This window comes from Ylistrum balloti, unplaced genomic scaffold, assembly GCF_031769215.1.
Source record: "Ylistrum balloti isolate Yb309-2 unplaced genomic scaffold, AGI_CSIRO_Ybal_v1 Utg369874, whole genome shotgun sequence".
Taxonomy (NCBI): domain Eukaryota; kingdom Metazoa; phylum Mollusca; class Bivalvia; order Pectinida; family Pectinidae; genus Ylistrum; species Ylistrum balloti.
Window position 1 is genome coordinate 1,935,677 of NW_026782015.1, and position 21,933 is coordinate 1,957,609.

Here is a 21,933-nt window from a genome sequence, read left to right on the forward strand (position 1 = left end):
TCATATTTCACATGTGTAATAAGGAAAAATATTCCATGTGAATATTATTTGGCATGATATCTACATAACTGACAGGATATGGTTGTCACCTCGTCTGGGCGGTGAAGTTAGAGGCAATTTTAAGTGATATACGAAGATCTATAGATGTTAATCACACATCTCTTGTGTCGACATACATAAACGTTTAACAAAGGACGGTCAATAATATTATGGCACCAGATGTTGTCTCGGGGATCAAACAAAAAATTGTTGTATATCTACGCCGCTACAGATATATATCGGTTCGTTCGTACGTACTTGACCTTAGAAGGGATTAACTTCAGATCGTGTGCTCCAGATAAGGTCTTTATGAATCCGTCAAATGTGGATTTCTGAATATGTTCTTAGCATTAATACAAATAAATCAATCAGATGGCAACTGCGCGTTCTTCTTTTAGAGAACTGAATACTGATGATGAACTAGAAGATAAGACTTAAGGAGTATTGTGATTCCTTTAGTTGTCTTTTAAGTTGTTAATAGGTCATACAATTATTTGTTCTACCTTTTTATCGTATAATCACTTTTCTATAGTGAATAAAGTCTGAAATTTCAGATGTTTGACCCAGATCCCGATGTCAACTGCTTCCCTCATCCCTATATGATGCATTGCTGACGTCACCTTCCGATGTTTACAAGTCGTCTGCCATCAGGGTCAGATTAACTGAACATATTGCGGAAGATTTTGAAGACATTCCTGACGATGCAAACACCAAAAATGTGATTTGTGTCTATAATGATTCGTTTTCTGAGATACCAACTGTATATATATTTTTTGGATAACAAAACATTTGTAGACTTGATTTTCTGTCAGCATGTGTTATATTGAACCCTCGAACCAAACAGTTGAAAGATCCAAAATATTTACAGCCATGTTGTATTCCTTTGCACGATTAACCTTTTGTATTCCTTTGCAAACGTTGTGAATTTTTTTGATAAAAATGACTCCACCAGTGAAAGCTACGATCAGCTGATTTAATATTCAATGGCTTGTTCCAAAACATTATCATAATTTGCGCCATCATGAACTCAATGGAAAAATTTTTTTTTTTATGGTATGAAGATTGTTCACATGACACACACGAGTGGAAAGTACTTTTCAATGCAAATTTAGACTCAGAGACAAATGGTGAAGTAGAATGTGTCCAATGCTTGTTAAAACGTTTGGTAGTTTCTAGGTTATAATCTGATCGTGACGTAACTTTATTGGATGAACTGAGTTTATGTTGTTGATAAAGAAGACGCTCACCCTTTTGGAACAACTGGTGTGATAATCTTTGAAGTTTTCTTGAGATTCGCTGTGTAAATCCTGTCTTTCTAACAATTTTGCTCTGTTTCATCGATATTGATTCTTAATCGTTATTTTGTGTACATGCCGGTAGATTTTGAGATTTTATGTTGTTGTTGATAAAGAAGACGCTTACCCTTTTGGAACAACTGGTGTGATAATCTTTGAAGTTTTCTTGAGATTCGATGTGTAAATCCTGGCTTTGTAACAATTTTGCTCTGTTTCATCGATATTGATTCTTAATCGTTATTTTGTGTACATGCCGGTAGATTTTGAGATATCCGATACTTCACAGAACTTCAGTATAGTTCACAACCATATATTTATACCACCGTTCACCTTTCATTTGGAAGAAAGCTCTCATCACAAGAGATCAAAGAAATCTTTCAGTTTAGAATGGGGCATGGTTGTGTACAGGATGCAAAAATCTATTTTTTTATAGAAGAGGGTATCGCAGATTTGCCAAAAGCTCTGTGGGGTTCTTTATAATCCAAATACTGTAAACTGACAAGGACCAAGTTATTGGATATCTTACCTGCAAGAACAATTACAAAAAAGTTTTCGTAGCACAGAGACAGGAAGCGAATATAACGTAGTTCGAACATGACGGGCACCTAATGAGTTCTGTATTAATTAATTTTTCATTTTTTTTAATATCCGCTCGATTTCTTGTAATGTCTCCGCCCGTGGCTACGATTACGTCTAGTTTGAAGAGTGAATAAAGACATAACGTTATTGTTACTACGTCTCAAGGACTGTCCACGCGGTCATTGCAGTCATATGGTGCAGCAGTGCCAAGGGGTCTAATAGTGTTACTCACGTTGTCTACGGTACGGTCATTTGTATAGTGTTATTTTTTTCTTCAACATACCGAAATTCATTGTCAGTATAGGTCGGTATAGGTCCAGAAGGTTGAAATATTGATACAAACATTGATTCTCTCTACGGTTCACATGCTGAACAATCACCATTCATACGTTGTATTAACTGTCCTTTTGTTTCACCAACAAATATGATACCACACAGAGGACACTCAATACCATAAACAACATTCGCAGTTTTACAATTTAGGGGCTCAAAGTTTCTAGTAGTATGAACTTTTTATAAGTAACTTTTGAAATATGAACAAATTTAACAATTGCTTTTTCAAAGAAAAATCTGGTTGATTTAATGGATAAAACATGATGAAATGAATGTTGAACATAAATCATTCACGGAATTTAAAATATACAGTATATCTCAAGCAAGATTTACACTTTATCTAGCAAGCAGGCGAGAAACACGTAACAATGTCTTGATGTTACTCCTTATCAACAGTTTTCAAGGATAGACTATACCAATAAAGTATAAGTTGTATTATATTAAAGAATATACACAATCAAAAACTATCGACACACTAGTAGGTGAAAGTGGTTTGATTTTCAAAATTAGCGGTCCATTTTCAAATTACAAAAAATAAAAGAATATGAAAAAACTTTTAACAAACAACAAAAAGAACAATATTATAACCTTTGTTACATGACATAATCAAGTTTGTCGATCTGTTAGCCGAAACTCTGGGCGACCATGTTCTTGGCATCATTCGCCTCATTTTCCACGTCACGAGCGTACTGTTCTAAGATTTGTGCGTGATGTTCTATATTGGTCAGTATCTGAAGCAGTCGACTTTTGGAGTAAACTGAAAGAGAAATTAGACATATTACACACTATTTCCGCAATATATAAATGTTTGGACAGATTTACAAACCGATTTGGACGTCAATACAATTATACACGAGTATCTCATCAATTTTTATGACTTTGAATCTTACGGAGGAAAAGATAATATAAAGTTGATCGTTTCTTTTTAATTATATTGACAATGTTTGTTTCATGACAATGATTAATGTTGAAAGAGTTATCTCCCTTGGATCGTTTCAAGAACACTTTTTCAGAACTTTCTGCAACGTCATCCTCGATACTCGAGAGATTAGGCTCACTACTGCTCTCATCACCCATGGATCTTGTCATGGCCAAATTGAATGTCCCATGTGCGACTAATTGATTAATTCTCATGAAACCCGCTCTAGACCAATCAAATGACTTAACTTGTGCCTTCAATCTTGCAGGGAAACGTGCCATAGGTGCAGAGAGCAAAAGTCATCGTAGCAACTTGAGTATGGCGGATGTCGCAATATTAAAATATAAACTACATGTCTAGTACTGATGGTGCGGTATTTATTCTATATTCTGTCTAGTACTGAGGGTGCGGTATTTATTCTATATTCTGTCTAGTACTGAGGGTGCGGTATTTATTCTATATTATGTCTGGTACTAAGGGTGCGGTATTTATTCTATATTCTGTCTAGTACTGAGGGTGCGGTATTTATTCAATATTATGTCTAGTACTGATGGTGCGGTATTTATTCTATATTATGTCTAGAACTGATGGTGCGGTATTTATTCTATATTATGTCTAGTATTGAGGGTGCGGTATTTATTTTATATTATGTCTAGTACTGAGTGTGCGGTATTTATTCTATATTCTGTCTAGTACTGAGGGTGCGGTATTTATTCTATATTCTGTCTAGTACTGACGGTATGGTATTTATTCTATATTATGTCTAGTACTGACGGTATGGTATTTATTCTATATTATGTCTAGTACTGAGTGTGTGGTATTTGTTCTATAATATGTCTAGCACTGAGTGTGTAACATGTATTCTTTATGATGTCTAGTACTGACGGTATGGTATTTATTCTTTATGATGTCTAGTACTGACGGTATGGTATTTATTCTATATTATGTCTGGTACTGAGGGTGCGGTATTTATTCAATATTATGTCTAGTACTGAGGGTGCGGTATTTATTCAATATTATGTCTAGTACTGAGGGTGCGGTATTTATTCTATATTATGTCTGGTACTGAGGGTGCGGCATTTATTCAATATTATGTCTAGTACTGAGGGTGCGGTATTTATTCAATATTATGTCTGATACTGAGGGGGCGGCATTTATTCTATATAATGTCTGGTACTGAGGGTGCGGTATTTATTCTATATTATGTCTGGTACTGAGGGTGCGGTATTTATTCTATAGTATGTCTAGTACTGAGGGTTCGGCATTTATTCAGTATTATGTCTGGTACTGAGAGTGCGGCATTTATTCTATACTCTGTCTAGTACTGAGGGTGCGGTATTTATTCAATATTATGTCTAGTACTGATGGTGCGGTATTTATTCTATATTATGTCTAGTACTGAGGGTGCGGTATTAATTCTATATTATGTCTAGTACTGAGGGTGCAGTATTTATTCGATATTATGTCTAGCACTGAGGGTGCGGCATTTATTCAATATTATGTCTGGTACTGAGTGCGGCATTTATTCAATATTATGTCTAGCACTGAGGGTGCGGTATTTATTCTATACTCTGTCTAGTACTGAGGGTGCGGTATTTATTCTATATTATGTCTAGTACTGAGGGTGCGGTATTTATTCTATATTATGTCTAGTACTGAGGGTGCGGTATTAATTCTATATTATGTCTAGTACTGAGGGTGCAGTATTTATTCGATATTATGTCTAGCACTGAGGGTGCGGTATTTATGTTTTGTGTTGTTATGTATAACACAGACAATGCAGCACTCGTCTGTGTTTAGCGTATAAATGTACCTTTGACTGTTACCCATCCCTTCATCAAGCCTTAAACTTTCTCCATGATGTAACTAAATTTCCACTTACCGTTAGGGGTGGAATAGTTATAGCCAGACGTTGTATATTCGTGTTGTCCATTTGAACAAAAGCAGCATCCGAAATAGTCAAAATTGGGAGGTCCATTACAGGTGTAGCAGGTATCGTTGTCACATGTGTCGTTTACATCTGACGACAACACGTCATAGCTCAACGAAAATCCGGATCTGACAACCGTGGAATCCGTGGTAAACCGTAGTTTCAAAATGTCGCTTGTTGTATGGACTGTAAACATGCAAGCAAATTTTTATTAACTGTGACACTAATAACACGTATATACTTACTACAAACTTCGGTTATTTGTTCATGGATTTGAATTTGATGTCATTAGATGTGACTAATGAAACAACAAATTGATTAAAACAAGTGTGAGATCTGCGTAAGGTTTTAACACGCATGGTGACACAAGAGAGAAATCTTCATTAGGTTTTAGCACGCAGGGTGACTTAAGACTGAGAACTTTATAAGGTTTTAACCCGCATGGTGACACAAGAGTGAGGTCTTAATACGCAGGAGTCAGTTAATGAAATACGAGAAATAAATCAAGCGTTTTAAAAACTGAGTATACTATTAATTTGCTCTCATCATTTGTCCGTTTGACTGTTCGGCCTCATGCAACCAATGTTTGAGGCAAACTAAGTTCAGCATGTGACACTTAGTAAATATTGCAACGTTAAGGTCGATATGGTCTGTACAGCAAGATAATGGAATAACAATGTCGACGGCTGTGTTTATATTATATATATACCAGAACATGTGTAAATATGTGTGTTACGGTTTGTATATACCGGAACATGTCAATATGTGTGTTACGGTTTGTATATACCGGAACATGTAAAAAAATGTGGGTTACGGTTTGTATAAACGGAACATGTTAATAAATGTGTTACGATTTGTATATACCGGAACATGTCAATAAATGTATGTTACGGTTTGTATATACCGGAACATGTCAATAAATGTGTTACGATTTGTATATACCGGAACATGTCAATAAATGTGTTACGGTTTGTATATACCGGAACATGTCAATAAATGTGTTACGATTTGTATATACCGGGACATGTCAATAAATGTGTTACGGTTTGTATATACCGGAACATGTCAATAAATGTGTTACGGTTTGTATATACCGGAACATGTCAATAAATGTGTTACGGTTTGTATATACCGGAACATGTCAATAAATGTGTTACGGTTTGTATATACCGGAACATGTCAATAAATGTGTTACGGTTTGTATATACCGGAACATGTCAATAAATGTGTTACGGTTTGTATATACCGGAACATGTCAATAAATGTATGTTACGGTTTGTATATACCGGAACATGTCAATAAATGTGTTACGATTTGTATATACCGGAACATGTCAATAAATGTGTTACGGTTTGTATATACCGGAACATGTCAATAAATGTGTTACGATTTGTATATACCGGAACATGTCAATAAATGTGTTACGGTTTGTATATACCGGAACATGTCAATAAATGTGTTACGGTTTGTATATACCGGAACATGTCAATAAATGTGTTACGGTTTGTATATACCGGAACATGTCAATAAATGTGTTACGGTTTGTATATACCGGAACATGTCAATAAATGTGTTACGGTTTGTATATACCGGAACATGTCAATAAATGTGTTACGGTTTGTATATACCGGAACATGTCAATAAATGTGTTACGGTTTGTATATACCGGAACATGTCAATAAATGTGTTACGATTTGTGTACACTCAAACAGCAATGTCAGTATCTGTGTGTTACGGTTTGTATATATTTTAACAACTGTGACGTTTTATAGATATTTGAAGATCAATGCAGACCATTGTCTTCACTCTTCAATTTTCATCAAATAGCAATCTTGTTGTGCTTATGTGTTGATGAAATCAACACTGCTTTGTCATATAATGACACGGGGTATGGGAGCTCACTTGTGCCGGAATTAAAGTGATCAAAATGTAGCTGAAACTTACCGTAATAGGTACGAGACGTGTTAACCAAGTAATTATCACACATTCTAACTCCACTGGTTTCCTCAGAGTTGATGGTGAGAGAGTCACACGAGCAACCACCACACTTTTCAAGTTCGAAAAAATCGAATCTGTAATGTAGACAATGACAAGAGTATAAGTAGCAAGTAGGATAGCGACTACTGATAGGAACGACTAGCAGGATAGCGACAACTGATTCGGAACGGCATGTAGGATAGCGACAACTGGTCAGGAACGGCATGTAGGATAGCGACAACTGGTCAGGAACGGCATGTAGGATAGCGACAACTGGTCAGGAACGGCATGTAGGATAGCGACAACTGATCAGGAACGGCATGTAGGATAGCGACAACTGATTAGGAACGGCATGTAGGATAGCGACAACTGGTCAGGAACGGCATGTAGGATAGCGACAACTGGTCAGGAACGGCATGTAGGATAGCGACAACTGGTCAGGAACGGCATGTAGGATAGCGACAACTGGTCAGGAACGGCATGTAGGATAGCGACAACTGATTCGGAACGGCATGTAGGATAGCGACAACTGATTAGGAACGGCAGGCAGAAAAGCGGCAACTGATTCGGAACGGCAAGCAGGATAGCGACAACTGACCAGAAACGGCATGAAGGTTAGCGAAAATTGATTAAGAGCGGCAAGCAGGATAGCGACAACTGGTCAGGAACGGCAAGCAGGATAGCGACTACTGATCAGGAACTGCAAGCAGGAGAGCGACAACTGATCAGGAACTGCAAGCAGGAGAGCGACAACTGATTCGGAACGGCAAGCAGGATAGCGACAACTGATCAGGAACTGCAAGCAGGATAGCGACAACTGATCAGGAACTGCAAGCAGGATAGCGACAACTGATTCGGAACGGCAAGCAGGATAGCGACAACTGATCAGGAACTGCAAGCAGGAGAGTGAGAACTGGTCAGGAACGGCAAGCAGGATAGCGACAACTGATTCGGAACGGCAAGCAGGATAGCGACAACTGATCAGGAACTGCAAGCAGGAGAGCGACAACTGATCAGGAACTGCAAGCAGGATAGCGACAACTAATTAGGAACGGCAAGCAGGATAGCGACAACTGATCAGGAACTGCAAGCAGGATAGCGACAACTGATTAGGAACTGCAAGCAGGATAGCGACAACTGATCAGGAACTGCAAGCAGGATAGCGACAACTGATTCGGAACGGCAATCAGGATAGCGACAACTGATTCGGAACGGCAAGCATGATAACGACAACTGATTAGGAACGGTAAGTTGGATATCACAAGAACGCCAGCATGTTAAATTACGTTTCATTAGCGGCATTCCAGTCTGTACAGTTATCGTTCTCCAAACGAGAATCGCAGTTATGACATCGAAAATCATTAACATACTGACTGAAATTCTTATTGCATCGCTTCTCATTTATATTCTCTATAACCGCGACTTTCCGCATCCACGAGAACTCGTTATGTCAACGAAGTACATGTTTGCATTAAATTAGGGAAACTATCAACCGATGGATGCGCACACACATTTGTATAAGTAACACTTGCTCGCCAGTCTGGTGTTCGGCAATGGTTCTTGTCAAATAGGAACATAGAGACGACAGGATGTATCCGCCCCCATTTAACTGTTTTATGTCAGGTGTTTCTTTCATGATTGAAACAGACTACTTAAATCTCCTCGATTCCTTTCCATTACCGAACAAACCCAATGATACAACACAGTGTACCGTATGCACCACATACAAAGTAACTTACCTCAAAGCAACAGTTTTACGAGTGCCAATAACTCCGCCCACGTCAATGTTATACTCGCAGTCAGTGCCGCTTGGGTACAGGTGGTTAGGTGCCCCCGGGGTCCTGATGATCCCCGAAGAAGCGAAGAAATATCCTCTCCCACATGACCTGTCTGTAACATATAAATGACTTGATCCGATATCAGCCTGTTGGAACTACACTGTGGTCTGGCGTCAAATTCAACGATTGCCACCTGAATCAAACCTCACGTTGACTACCTTTGTTAACAATTTTGGTTAAAGAAAATTACACAGAAAAGAGTAAAAGAATCTGGAATGGAAGAAGAAAAAAAAACAACGGTTCTATCTAGCATTTTTTTTTTATATTTCATCGTTTTTACAAAAAACATTTAACGCTAAATATCTTTAAGCTTGCAAATAATTGGTAACACTCCCCTTTATATGTTGTCTTTATAAGTAGACATTTCTCTATTAAAGTGTCTTTCAGTATGCCATTACCATCTGCCATACCTTTTCCAAAGTGTCTTTCAGTATGTCATTACTATTTGCCATACCTTTTCCCAAGTATCTTTCAGTATGTCATTACCATCTGCCATCCCTTTTTCCAAGTGTCTTTCAGTATGTCATTACCATCTGCCATCCCTTTCCCAAGTGTCTTTCAGTATGCCATCACCATCTGCCATACCTTTCCCAAGTGTCTTTCAGTATGTCATTGCCATCTACCACCCTTTTCCCAAGTGTCTTTCAGTATGTCATTACCATCTGCCATCCCTTTTTCCAAGAGTCTTTAAGTATGTCATTACCATCTGCCATCCCTTTTTCCAAGTGTCTTAAATATGTCATTACCATCTGCCATTCCTTTTTCCAAGTGTCTTTCAGTATGTCATTGCCATCTACCACCCCTTTCCCAAGTGTCTTTCAGTATGTCATTACCATCTACCACCCCTTTCCCAAGTGTCTTTCAGTATGTCATTGCCATTTACCACCCCTTTCCCAAGTGTCTTTCAGTATGTCATTACCATCTACCACCCCTTTCCCAAGTGTCTTTCAGTATGTCATTACCATCTGCCATCCCTTTTTCCAAGTGTCTTTCAGTATGTCATTACCATCTGCCGTTCCTTTCCTTATTGATTTTACTGATAAAATTAATCCAAATACACAATATATTGGATCATGCCAATACGGTATACATGCAGGTGAAACAGGATGGTAAACAAATGCTTCATTGGCCACTGTTTTACTGAAAATTGATCGAGGTATAATAAGTGAAGGCACAAAAAGTATTGATATCTTCATATCAGTTACAGCATATTGGCTACAGGTTAGTTAGTCATGTTTGTATTACGGATGTATAAAATTATATTTTATATTTATATGTGTAAAATAACCTTATTTCTCCACATCCGAGGGTGAATACATGTTTAATACGAGATCTTATTACAAATAAAGGAACCGTGCACTTGTTGTCGGAATGTACCAAGTAAGAACAAAAATCTGGTGATTCTAAATTTAAAAGAACATATCACGTGTCTCTATTCCAATCGTTTTGGAGGTAGATGAAAATTGAAACAACCATGCTGGGGTCTCTTTGAAGTCAAAATTCATCAGTTAAATCTAAAAGGCGTGATACTTAAAGAAATGACAAACGTGAAGGCACACGCTCAGCTGTTGCTGAATCAACATGATGGCCGTTAACTGTTAAGTCCATTTGTTAAAAGCATACGATGAAGATGTGTTTCTTTAAAGTCTCGTGACTTGCGTGCAGTACCATGAAACACAAAATTACCAGAATTAGGAAGAATGTTTGTTACCGTATGTAGCGGTGGTCGTTTCCCACGAATAGTGTGGTCGCCAGGGATAGTACCCTGTTGTACTTGCTGGACGCCAAGGATGATGACTGGTGGTATGCCAAGGACGATAACTGGTACTTTCTGGGTGCCAAGGACGATAACTGGTGGTATGCCAAGGACGATAACTGGTACTTTCTTGGCGCCAAGGACGATAACTGGTGGTTTGCCAAGGACGATAACTGGTACTTTCTGGGTGCCAAGGACGATAACTGGTGGTTTGCCAAGGACGATAACTGGTACTTTCTGGGTGCCAAGGACGATAACTGGTGGTTCGCCAAGGACGATGACTGGTGGTTTGCCAAGGACGGCGAGTGGTCGTATGGTGGTACCATGGATAGTAGCTAGTGGTTGTCTCCTGGTTCGACGTTGACTGATGATCGTGTACACAATAGCAATGTGTACACTTGTAACTGCTATAACTGTAAGACAAATTATGAGAGAAGAAATAAAGTTACGGTGATAATTTTAAAAATTAAACTCTTCAGGTACTCTTGACACTCAAGATTAATTGAAAATCGAAAATCCGAATTACAAAAGTCGATATAGGAAGTCAACTCACTCCATGTGCTGCTTGAAACCATACGGACAAGCCGGACAGAAGACAGGTGGACACAAGGATGCTAAAAAAAGTAACGCCAGTATAAGTTATACAGTTTTGACAACAATTTTTAATCCCCCCTCCCCCCTCCCCCCACCCTCCCCCCTGACACTTTTTTTTAACTTGACTTTTTTATTTAGTGTATTTTAGCATATGACAGTACAAAGTACAACTCAAAGATACGTTTCACAGCCAGATACATATTCTTTCACTTGTGTATTTTTTGGACGGCATATCTGTACATATCAATACATATGTAAACAGCGGATCTATTCTGATCACACTCTGGGAAAAAGAATAAAGAATATAAATGCATAAAGAATATTTATGACTTAAACAGATGGAACTACTCACTCATTGGCGATGTGTTTTCCTGGTATCTTCTGCAGTAACAGTAAGGACACACACTCGTGTAGCTGTAGAGGGAATCAGAATACACTGTACATAAACAAAATATATAACAGCGACAAAATATGATAGGACACGGAAATATGAATAGATATATACAGACACTTGTTTTCACTATCAAAGCTAAAGTTCACAGCACGTGATTTTGCTTGAATAATACACGAATCAGGAGACGCATTACCTTTTGGAAACCCTGATCTTATTTCTATTTTACTCTTTTAAGTTTTTGTGTGGAAATCTTTTCTTTCATTCATATTTTGCCTTAGGTTATTCTGTTTACCTGTTGGTATCGCGGATGTCACCTGTTTCATGCGGAATTCAAAAGACAATGATTGGACATCGTGTTCTTACGCCGATCTTGAAATTTATACGTAGGACAATAATTTAACTACGACAGATAGTTATGTATCTAAAAAAATATCGTTATGGAACATTTTCAGTACTGACGATGTGGTTATCATATAAAACACGGAAAATCAACACGATTTCGACTAAGAATAAAAATAGAACTTACAGTAGAGTTGTATTTTTTCTGTTTTATTTGGCGATATTTCTACAGTAATTCAAACCTTAGTAATGTTACGTTCTTAATACGGAGAACTCCGGTTTTGGCAGGTTGACTTCCATTCAATTTTTAAATTTTGTATATTTCATAAATGAACAACACTAACTTCAAACCAATATTTCATCATAATGTCTAGTATTGTTTGAAATGAATACATATCTTAGAAAATGGCTTGCGTAGGGCATGGTTGTTATCCAAAATAAAATCTGCATTAAAAAATGTACACTTCAGACATTTGACTTTTTTTTTTTTACATCGAGGGAAAAATGATAAAATAACATAGTGCTAAATATGACATTAAGCTTACAAAAATATTTCTAAGAAATTGAACTACTGAAAACAGTGTCTAGTTATGTCTCTGTAGAATTATCACAGTGAATAGTATCTATATTTTACCTATCATTTGCCATATAGAAATGCGTAATTAGGGCCAAGCGATCAGTATAACTGATATGTTTAAGTATGCAACATCGCGAAATTGGCTGAACAGTCGACATTCAAGAGTCAGAATTTGAATGTTGCACAGCGCGACATCTGATACCTAACATTTATAGTTGGTGTAGTAACACTACACAGTCCAAACATGGTGAAATTTAGATTACTGGCTGTCAGTGGACAGGTTTGTACACCGTAGTAATTTGCAAAATGTGAATCCTCGTTTTATAATGACATTAAAATCACGCGAAATTTAATAGTTCTCTGATGATATGATATTCACAATTTTCTTACTGATATTCAGTAGAAATATAATTTTAACAATGTTTGTATTTACTAGTGAAAATATTTTTTCTTAAAAATGAATAAAAGTGAAATGAATTGTTTAAGATTTTTCAGTGATATAGTGGACAAATCTGATAGATGGCTGATAAGTTAAAGAACAATTCTCTGTGTAGTCTATACCACAATACAACAAGTGTGTACCTACTCATATTCTGGTGTTTGTCCGACTTCACAATACGGACAGGCGATTGGAGGACAGACTGACCCTCCGGCCAGGAACGAGTCGTTGCCTGACCTCTGAGTAACCTCGTACGTTGCGTAAAAACCCGGACGACGTTGGTTAGAATTAGACTGAAACGTTATCCACACGTAGTCGTCTAAGTTGTCCACTATAAAATAATGTTGGTGCTTATAATCAGTAAAACAAACACGCGAAAATGATAACGATATAAGACATTTTACTGACAATGTCATACTTTTCATTAAAACTACCAAAGACATCTATGTTTTGTAGTAAAACATTGTCATAAAACCACAGCCACGTATATCCCTTATTGTAAGGAATGTAAACAGTAAACTTTTCATTAATAATTAAATTTGATTTAATTAATAATCCTTCTATATTACTCTGTATAATACGCTATTGCCGGTTATTTTCGCGGGGATAATATTTTCGCTATTTAGCGGTACAATAAAGTGATCGCGAAAATTACGCCCACTGAAATAATGGGACACGTGTATGTAAGATGTCCTTTAACATCCAGATCGCGAAATCTTGATAAATCGATCGTTTTAACGAAAATCGTGAAAATTTTGACCCGCAAAAATTACCAATAATACGGTATGATCGATAGTATCCAACGAGTTAAACTGTGCCACGTGAATTAACACCGGGATCACAATTATTAGAAGAAAATAGTTGACAGTGGACGCATCAGAAAAGTGCACTATAAATATCAGATATTTCCTTGGGCTCAATATTTGTGGTTTTTACTATAGATCTTATTTCGTTGGTTCTTGATTGCGATGTTTTTAAACAGTACTCTCCAAATTCACTTAAACTAAAATTCTATCTTATATCAAAGATTGCTTATTTGATTAAAACGATCCATGGAAAAATACAAAACAAACAAACATGACAACTAATAACTTAGAGTACCAAGTTTTACTTACAGGCAATTGTACAAAAGAAACACAAATGGATTATACCATTTAGTACAGAAGAGCTAAACCAAGCATTAAACTGTATGATACAGCTGTAACGTCTTCGATGACTATTTCTTGTAAAGATAGGAACAAACAGGACCACTAAATTGTAATCCAATCTTCTGAAAATGGGAACTAGCTCAATTCAACAGATTTTAAATTATATCAATTTTCTAAGGAAACGCGATCACGAAGACAAAATGATTATGGTTCATCAAGACAGAAACAGACAATTGTTGTAAACAAAAGCATGTTTGTAAAATAGAACCTTTGACATATTTTGATAAAAAGCAAGCACAGGAAATTTATCTGAAATACATTACAGAAAAATCTGAGAGTCGACGATTTGTATTTGAAAAAAAAATACAAATATTTATTTCGTCAGTACACCAATACTACTTCTATAACAAACAGCACTTATCTTATTCGTTAACACAGCTGTATACGATTAAACAACCTGACAAGAGCTTTTTCTTTAAGTCATACTTACAATATACCTGTCCGTTTCCATTAGGAAGGGCAGCTCCACAATACTTCAATGGTTTCGCTAGCTTGTAGTTTTCTATCTCTATGTAGTCACAGTCACAATTGCTGCAGTACTCCAAATCAAAGATTTTAAAGTTGATTTCTAAGTCACTCTTTTCTCTGCCGAGATAAATATCATACCGGAAGCGGTAGTTATCGGGATAGTTGCCAGGGTAACCAGGACTCATAATTACGCCGAGTCTGTCTCTACTTGTTGTTCCAGAATATCCTCCCGTGGTGTGTGCTGTGGATGGATAGAACATTGATCCAAAACAGATATGTAGAAGGAAATATCTTCTTAGTCTTGTTTGTCCTTGTAATCGGAATATAATGCTTGAAGAATTCATATAGACATAAAGAGACAATTTCAGATAAATACACTATGACAGGAAAGCGAGAACGGCACCGCAAACTATGGGAAACAAAATGGTTGCAAAAACATAGGTATTGCTGTTAAATTCCGATATAACAATTATATATATATATCTGACGTAGTATGAAGAGTTCCTAAAGAGATGACAGGGTTATTGATGAAATAGCAGAATAACATAGACAAATTGGTCGGTATTCTTTTCAGTTCATCGATCGAACAATTTACTGGAACAGTGCTCTTTTATAGTGTTTGGGACAAAAGCGTTCAATATAGCGTTTCAAACATCAGCGCGTTTTATAGTGTTTGAAACATCAGCGCGTTTTATAGTGTTTGGAACATCAGTGTGTTTTATAGTGTTTGAAACATCAGTGTGTTTTATAGCGTTTGGAACATCAGTGTGTTTTATAGCGTTTGAAACATCAGTGTGTTTTATAGCGTTTGGAACATCAGTGTGTTTTATAGCGTTTGAAACATCAGTGTGTTTTATAGTGTTTGGAACATCAGTGTGTTTTATAGTGTTTGGAACATCAGTGTGTTTTATAGCGTTTGAAACATCAGTGTATTTTATAGCGTTTGGAACATCAGTGTGTTTTTTAGTGTTTGGGACATCAGTATTCTATATAGTGTTTTGGACATTAGTGTGTGCTACAGTGTTTGGAACATCAGTGTGTTTTATAGCGTTTGAAACATCAGTGTGTTTTATAGTGTTTGGAACATCAGTGTGTTTTATAGTGTTTGGGACATCAGTGTGTTTTATAGTGTTTGGGACATTAGTGTTCTATACAGTGTTTGGGACATTGGTATTAGATATTAACGCTTGCAGCTTCTACGCTCGATTTCAACCTAAGACAACGATCGTATATCTAAAGGTGAACTGCTAATACAAAATAAAGAGAATAACAATATGTTGACAAAATCTTAATTTATAAACAAAGCCGATAAAAATATTTAAAAAAGTCCAAAGAAAGAAGGACAAGGTAACCCGAAGCTTCGTTGTCTTCTGTAGTTTGGTCAAAGTGCACGTTCTCAAATAAGCAAATAATCAACAATTAAAAAGGTAAATCAATATCATCCAATGACGCCTTGGTTTTTCTTTGATCTTTTCCTGGTGATAAATCCCATACCATGCGATATCACATATGAACACATGAACTCTGTATAGCCCTACATTGAATATAAGTTCACGTTGCAGCTGTGTAACTGATACTGAGCACGGACTGATGCCTCAATGTCTTGTAACTCCAATTCATACTTGTCGACGGCCTGTGATAATGTTATATCATCGAGATCGCCGAAAACACCGGCGTTGATGTTTCTAAGATTTTTCCATACGTTGTCCAGCTCCGACATCTCTGACATCTACTGATGAAACGAATTATTACTGTGACAGAAAATGGGATGGGTAAGAAAATAGCGGGAAAATCATTGACTTAACGGTTCAGGCTTCAAGTTTTCCGTCAGGACCAGACGCAATGATAGAGTTTATTGGAGATGTGTACAGAGACCGTGCCCGGCCACTATTACAACACTGAACAACATTCCAGTTACCTTTGGAAATATCTATGACCATCCCGGAGATACCATCAAACTGGCAGCGAATGTGTTTCTCAATGATGTTAAACAACGTTGTCGTGAAGAAGTTTGTCCTATTCTTACTATCTTTGATGAGGCTTTAGGAAATCTGCGTGATAGAGATTTTGATGATGATGTTGGTGAGATGATTTCAAAGATTCCCAGATTTGAGAGTTGTAAAGCATCCCTCTACAAAGCCCGTTCAAAGACTTTGCCAAAACTTCCATCTACACAACAAGAAGTGGACTTACAGGGCGCCTAGACGGAAACCCCAGCAGGAGAGAGATTTCTTCTTTGTGATGACGCCGACGGTAACTGACACAGAAGTTTACTTTACTCAAGGATTCTGTGACTCAGAGGAGCTTTGTCTTCGCTCCAGAGACAGTGTATCTGGAGGAAAGTACAAGGATGTGGACTGGCTGGACGCTATCGCTAGGATGACGAACTAAAAACTCTAGTGAGACGCGCAGCTGTGCCTCCGTTAGTGCCCAATGATCAAGTTGAGGATGTGTGGTTTTCTGTCTTAGACAGCAATGAGCCCTGAAACTACACGATTTAAGGACTACGTTACGGAAACGTGGGTTGAGGGACAGATTGTAGCTTTGTGGAACCATTATGACAACGATGGCCTACGGACAACAAATCATGTTGAGGGATGGCACAGCAAGGTCAACAAGCTCTGTCAGCATGTGCACCCGAACATCTTTGCGATTGTTCAGCATCTGAAGAAAATTCAGGCTACCGATGAACCAAAGATGATCCAAATTTCGACCGGAGATAAACCAAGACCAAAGAAGAGGAAATACCACCACATAGACTATCGCCTTAATCAACTAAAGGACCAATACAGAAATGGACAAATTGATGTGCTCGGTTATGCTGATTCCCATCTACTGCATTTGCAGTAAAATAATGAAATAAACTGCATGTGTTGCGTCAAAAAAGAAATATCAGTTATGAAAAATTCTGCTGTGAAAAAAACATTCTAGTACCGAATTGAATTAATTCATTTCCATGATTCTATAATTTAAAAAAATAGTTATAAGTGTACTTTCTGATATTCCAATGTTTTTCTATAATTTATAATTTAAAAATAGTAGCTATATGTGTACTTTCTTATACTTCTATGTTTTTTTTTTATAATTCAAAAATGGTAGCTATGTTTCTTATATATAGGGTATATAAGTTAATACTGTAAATGCATTCAATGTGAAATAAAAATACATCTAATTCTTAAATATCCAGAGATATTTTTCTTTTGAAAGTAGGAAGTTTTATGAAGCAGCCTATAGGTTGTGTTCCCATTTCGCCTTAGTTACATATTTTGGTATAAAACAGGTGGAAATATGCTTAGGCAAAATGGGAATTGGGCTAAGGCAAAGTGGAATTTAGGAAAAATGTGGAAAGATAAACAAACCAATTACATGCAGCGGTTGTTGTTTTTACAATAACTCATTCTACAGTTAAATCTTAATTATAATCGACCAAAGGCCATATTTATTTAAGATATATATAATATGTAAAATATATATGAAGAAATAAAAATAACTCAATTTTTTGAACTTTTACATTCTAACACTAAATCAATTGAAAATATTTAAATGAATATTGAATTTATTTCTTATTTCTTTTATAATTCAAAGGAACAAATCTTATTTTAAAAAAATGTATGTTTATAAGCAACTTATATTTTTAGTTATAATTTTAGATAGTTTTTCTTGGGGGTATATGTATGCAAAAATATCATAGTAGATTTTTTACAGACTGAATGATCTGTTCACCCTAAAAGTAACAACTTGAACTAACACTAGACTTGCAGAGATTCAGCTTGGAATAACTCCTCATTTCAGCTTACATGTTATATAGACATTTACCAGAATGCTTAAGTATCAGTTTCACAATCAACATGACAGGAGTTATGCTACACGAAGACTTTTTAGAGACTAACAGAGGTGGTAGACATCTTGTATGGAATGGCTTTATATATCGCCATAACAACAAGAGGGACACATGGATATCATGGAAGTGTACCGAGCAAAACTGCAAAATTATGCACCCGAGATGACGTACCCATAAAGATAGGCCAGGTTCACAATCATCTACCAGACCGAGCAGCAGTAGAAGGCAAGAAGATTATGAACAACGTACGAACGAGAGCTAAAAACGAACTTCGTCCACTACCATCTATGGTGAAGAAATAACCAAACTCCGAACTACTCCATGGGATGCCCAGAGTACAATAAACTAAAGAAGAGAGTAAAGACAGCACATCCCAACATCTACAAGATCATCGAGAAGTTCCAGCGACTGCAAGCAGCTACCGAGGTGAAGATAATCCAATATGCAGCAGGCGGACAGAGACGACAGAAAGCAAGGAACTACAGAGAAGTAGAAGAACGTCTAGCAAACCTAAAGACTGATCTAATGAATGGGACCAAAGACTTCATCCAGTATGGAGACGCAGCATCCTACATTCTGAAACTCAGTGACTAGTTACACAGCGTTGTGACATTTATAGTGCTTGAGTCATGTAAGGACTCTTTATTATATCCTATTGAAGCAGAGAACCTTTTGAACATTAGTGCTTGATTTAAATGATTGATATGATAAGATTGATAGTGCTCAACTATAAGATTGTGTTGCATGAAATGTATACTTGTCTGTATCAATATATATTATATATGTATAATGTTTATTATGTTTGTATTGATGACATTGAAAGAAGAATACTAGTATATAGCTAAATAAACATTATTAAATTAATTATTTGGCTTCCTTATTTTGTATATCCAAGGTTCCATTTCGCCTTAGCTGACTCCTTCCTACCTGGTTTTTGGCAATAAGGCGAAATGGGAATAATTTTTTACCATGAAATTGACAGCTAAGGCGAAATGGGAGTAAGCCTTCTATAGTCTTACCTGTAATTATCTCCTATTGTTCTACCTTTCACACCTAGTCTTATCTGGCCAACAAAATACCTTATACCTGTATACCCCAAAAATCAAAATGTTGGCTAAGTGAGCAGACACCGACTTGACACTTTCCACTAATCGGCTCCTAATAGGTTCTAGCTCCGCCCCTTGGCACGTGGATGAGAAAACCTCGGTGGCCATTGGATAAAACAGATACATAATTGACACTCGTAATTTATCGGATATATCACACGAGTCCGAATATCCGGTACATTACTCATGCCCATTATGTATCTATTACATATCATCGTCACGTGACTTTCGATACGTATGGCGTGTATATTGTATATATATATATTTTTAAATAAGGCAAAGTATTAAACCATATTATCTCATATTGTGTCATTCAACAACGCTGCGTTTTCATTTATTTAGAAATTTTGGAAAATCCATGCACGTCTTTAACTTGAAGTTATGATGTACCTGAGCAACACCAAAATGTCACGAATGCCAAGGAAGTTTAATCACCCCGACTCTATTCCATATTTATCGAACGGCCGCTATCACGGGCTCTCGGCCTTTTAACAGACGTTTTATTGTCCAATCTTGCTTAACATGCCAAAATAAAAGAACTGTTATCAGATATCAGATGTTCCTAAGTGTTTTTCTTTCTTGCATAAAAATCATATTCCTACTCCTTCACCATAAAAACGTTTGCAAAGTTCCTTAGTTTTGTCGAACATTTACTTAAATTTTTACTTAAACTTGAAACTAACGACTACTCTGTCAATACACTTATTATTTGATATGAACACACGTTTTAAAAAATAAGTGAGAGTACTGAATGAGTTACCAGCTCTGTTTCTGGGATCTTCGCCATTCTCTGCCTCGTCCTGTAACAGAAAAAAAAATCCCATACCATCATCAAATCCATCAAAGTTGCCCGTCAAACATGGAATTATTTGTTGGTTTTGATAAAGAAAATTTTAGTGAAACAACAGCGAATATATATAAAATATATTGACACCAAACTTATATTGAGGATGGCATGTAGTGTCAATATAAAACAACTGCAGTCTTTGTGAAATTAACTTTAAAAGATTTCCTCAGTCTTGTTGAATTCCACACTTTGATTTACCTCCTGTCCACGAACCACCAACAGCAACACCAGAAAAACCAGCAACCGGATGTACACGAACCCCATCCTTGTCCTCACATCAACAAGAGGACGACACTCAATGAGCTCTTTCAGTGCGTCCCGTTACTAATAAACCATATAAATCCGATACTGACAAAATCCTGGAGACGCGACAATGTACGTCTTACTTGTGGTATCTTCGAGTCGCTGATAACCTACTTACACTAGACGCATGAATCATCTGTTTGTGGAAAAACATTTGTTGACTAACAGTTTTAAATAACAGCTATGTCATTACCGGAATGAAAGTGAGAAATTTACTTGAATGCGGTAATGTTATTTTATACGTGGTGGTGTTATTGTCCGGCAGTAATGTTATTTTTTACCTGGTAGTGTTATTGTCTGACAGTAATGTTATTTTATACGTGGTAGTGTTATTGTCTGACAGTAATGTTATTTTATACGTGGTAGTGTTATTGCCTGACAGTAATGTTATTTTATATACTGTAGTAATGTTATTTTTTACCTGGTAGTGTTATTGTCTGACAGTAATGTTATTTTATACGTGGTAGTGTTATTGTCTGACAGTAATGTTATTTTATACTTTTATACGTGGTAGTGTCTGACAGTAATGTTATTTTATACGTGGTAGTGTTATTGTCTGACAGTAATGTTATTTTATACGTGGTGGTGTTATTGTCTGACAGTAATGTTATTTTATACGTGGTAGTGTTATTGTCTGACAGTAATGTTATTTTATACGTGGTAGTGTTATTGTCTGACAGTAATGTTATTTTATACGTGGTAGTGTTATTGTCTGACAGTAATGTTATTTTATACCTGGTAGTGTTATTGTCTGACAGTAATGTTATTTTATACGTGGTAGTGTTATTGTCTGACAGTAATGTTATTTTATACGTGGTAGTGTTATTGTCTGACAGTAATGTTACTTTATACCTGGTAGTGTTATTGTCTGACAGTAATGTTATTTTATACGTGGTAGTGTTATTGTCTGACAGTAATGTTATTTTATACGTGGTAGTGTTATTGTCTGACAGTAATGTTATTTTATACGTGGTAGTGTTATTGTCGTAATGTTATTTTATACGTGGTAGTGTTATTGTAATGTTATTTTATACTTTTATACGTGGTAGTGTTATTGTCTGACAGTAATGTTATTTTATACGTGGTAGTGTTATTGTCTGACAGTAATGTTATTTTTTACTTGGTAGTGTTATTGTCTGACAGTAATGTTA

The 21,933-nt window shown here is 36.5% G+C and overlaps 1 protein-coding gene across 1 annotated transcript; it reads right to left on the reverse strand.

Moving 5' to 3' along the window:
* Nucleotides 1-2,492: 2,492 nt before the first annotated feature.
* LOC132546118 (uncharacterized) lies at nucleotides 2,493-20,759 on the reverse strand. Its single transcript, XM_060209813.1, has 11 exons — nucleotides 20,678-20,759; nucleotides 20,393-20,432; nucleotides 14,648-14,926; nucleotides 13,157-13,340; nucleotides 11,613-11,674; nucleotides 11,220-11,280; nucleotides 10,622-11,079; nucleotides 8,812-8,962; nucleotides 7,040-7,167; nucleotides 5,048-5,281; nucleotides 2,493-3,003 (listed from the first exon to the last, which is right to left on the reverse strand). Exons 1-11 carry the CDS (start codon nucleotides 20,741-20,743, stop codon nucleotides 2,870-2,872), a joined length of 1,797 nt encoding a protein of 598 aa, XP_060065796.1. The 5' UTR covers nucleotides 20,744-20,759; the 3' UTR covers nucleotides 2,493-2,869.
* Nucleotides 20,760-21,933: the final 1,174 nt, after the last annotated feature.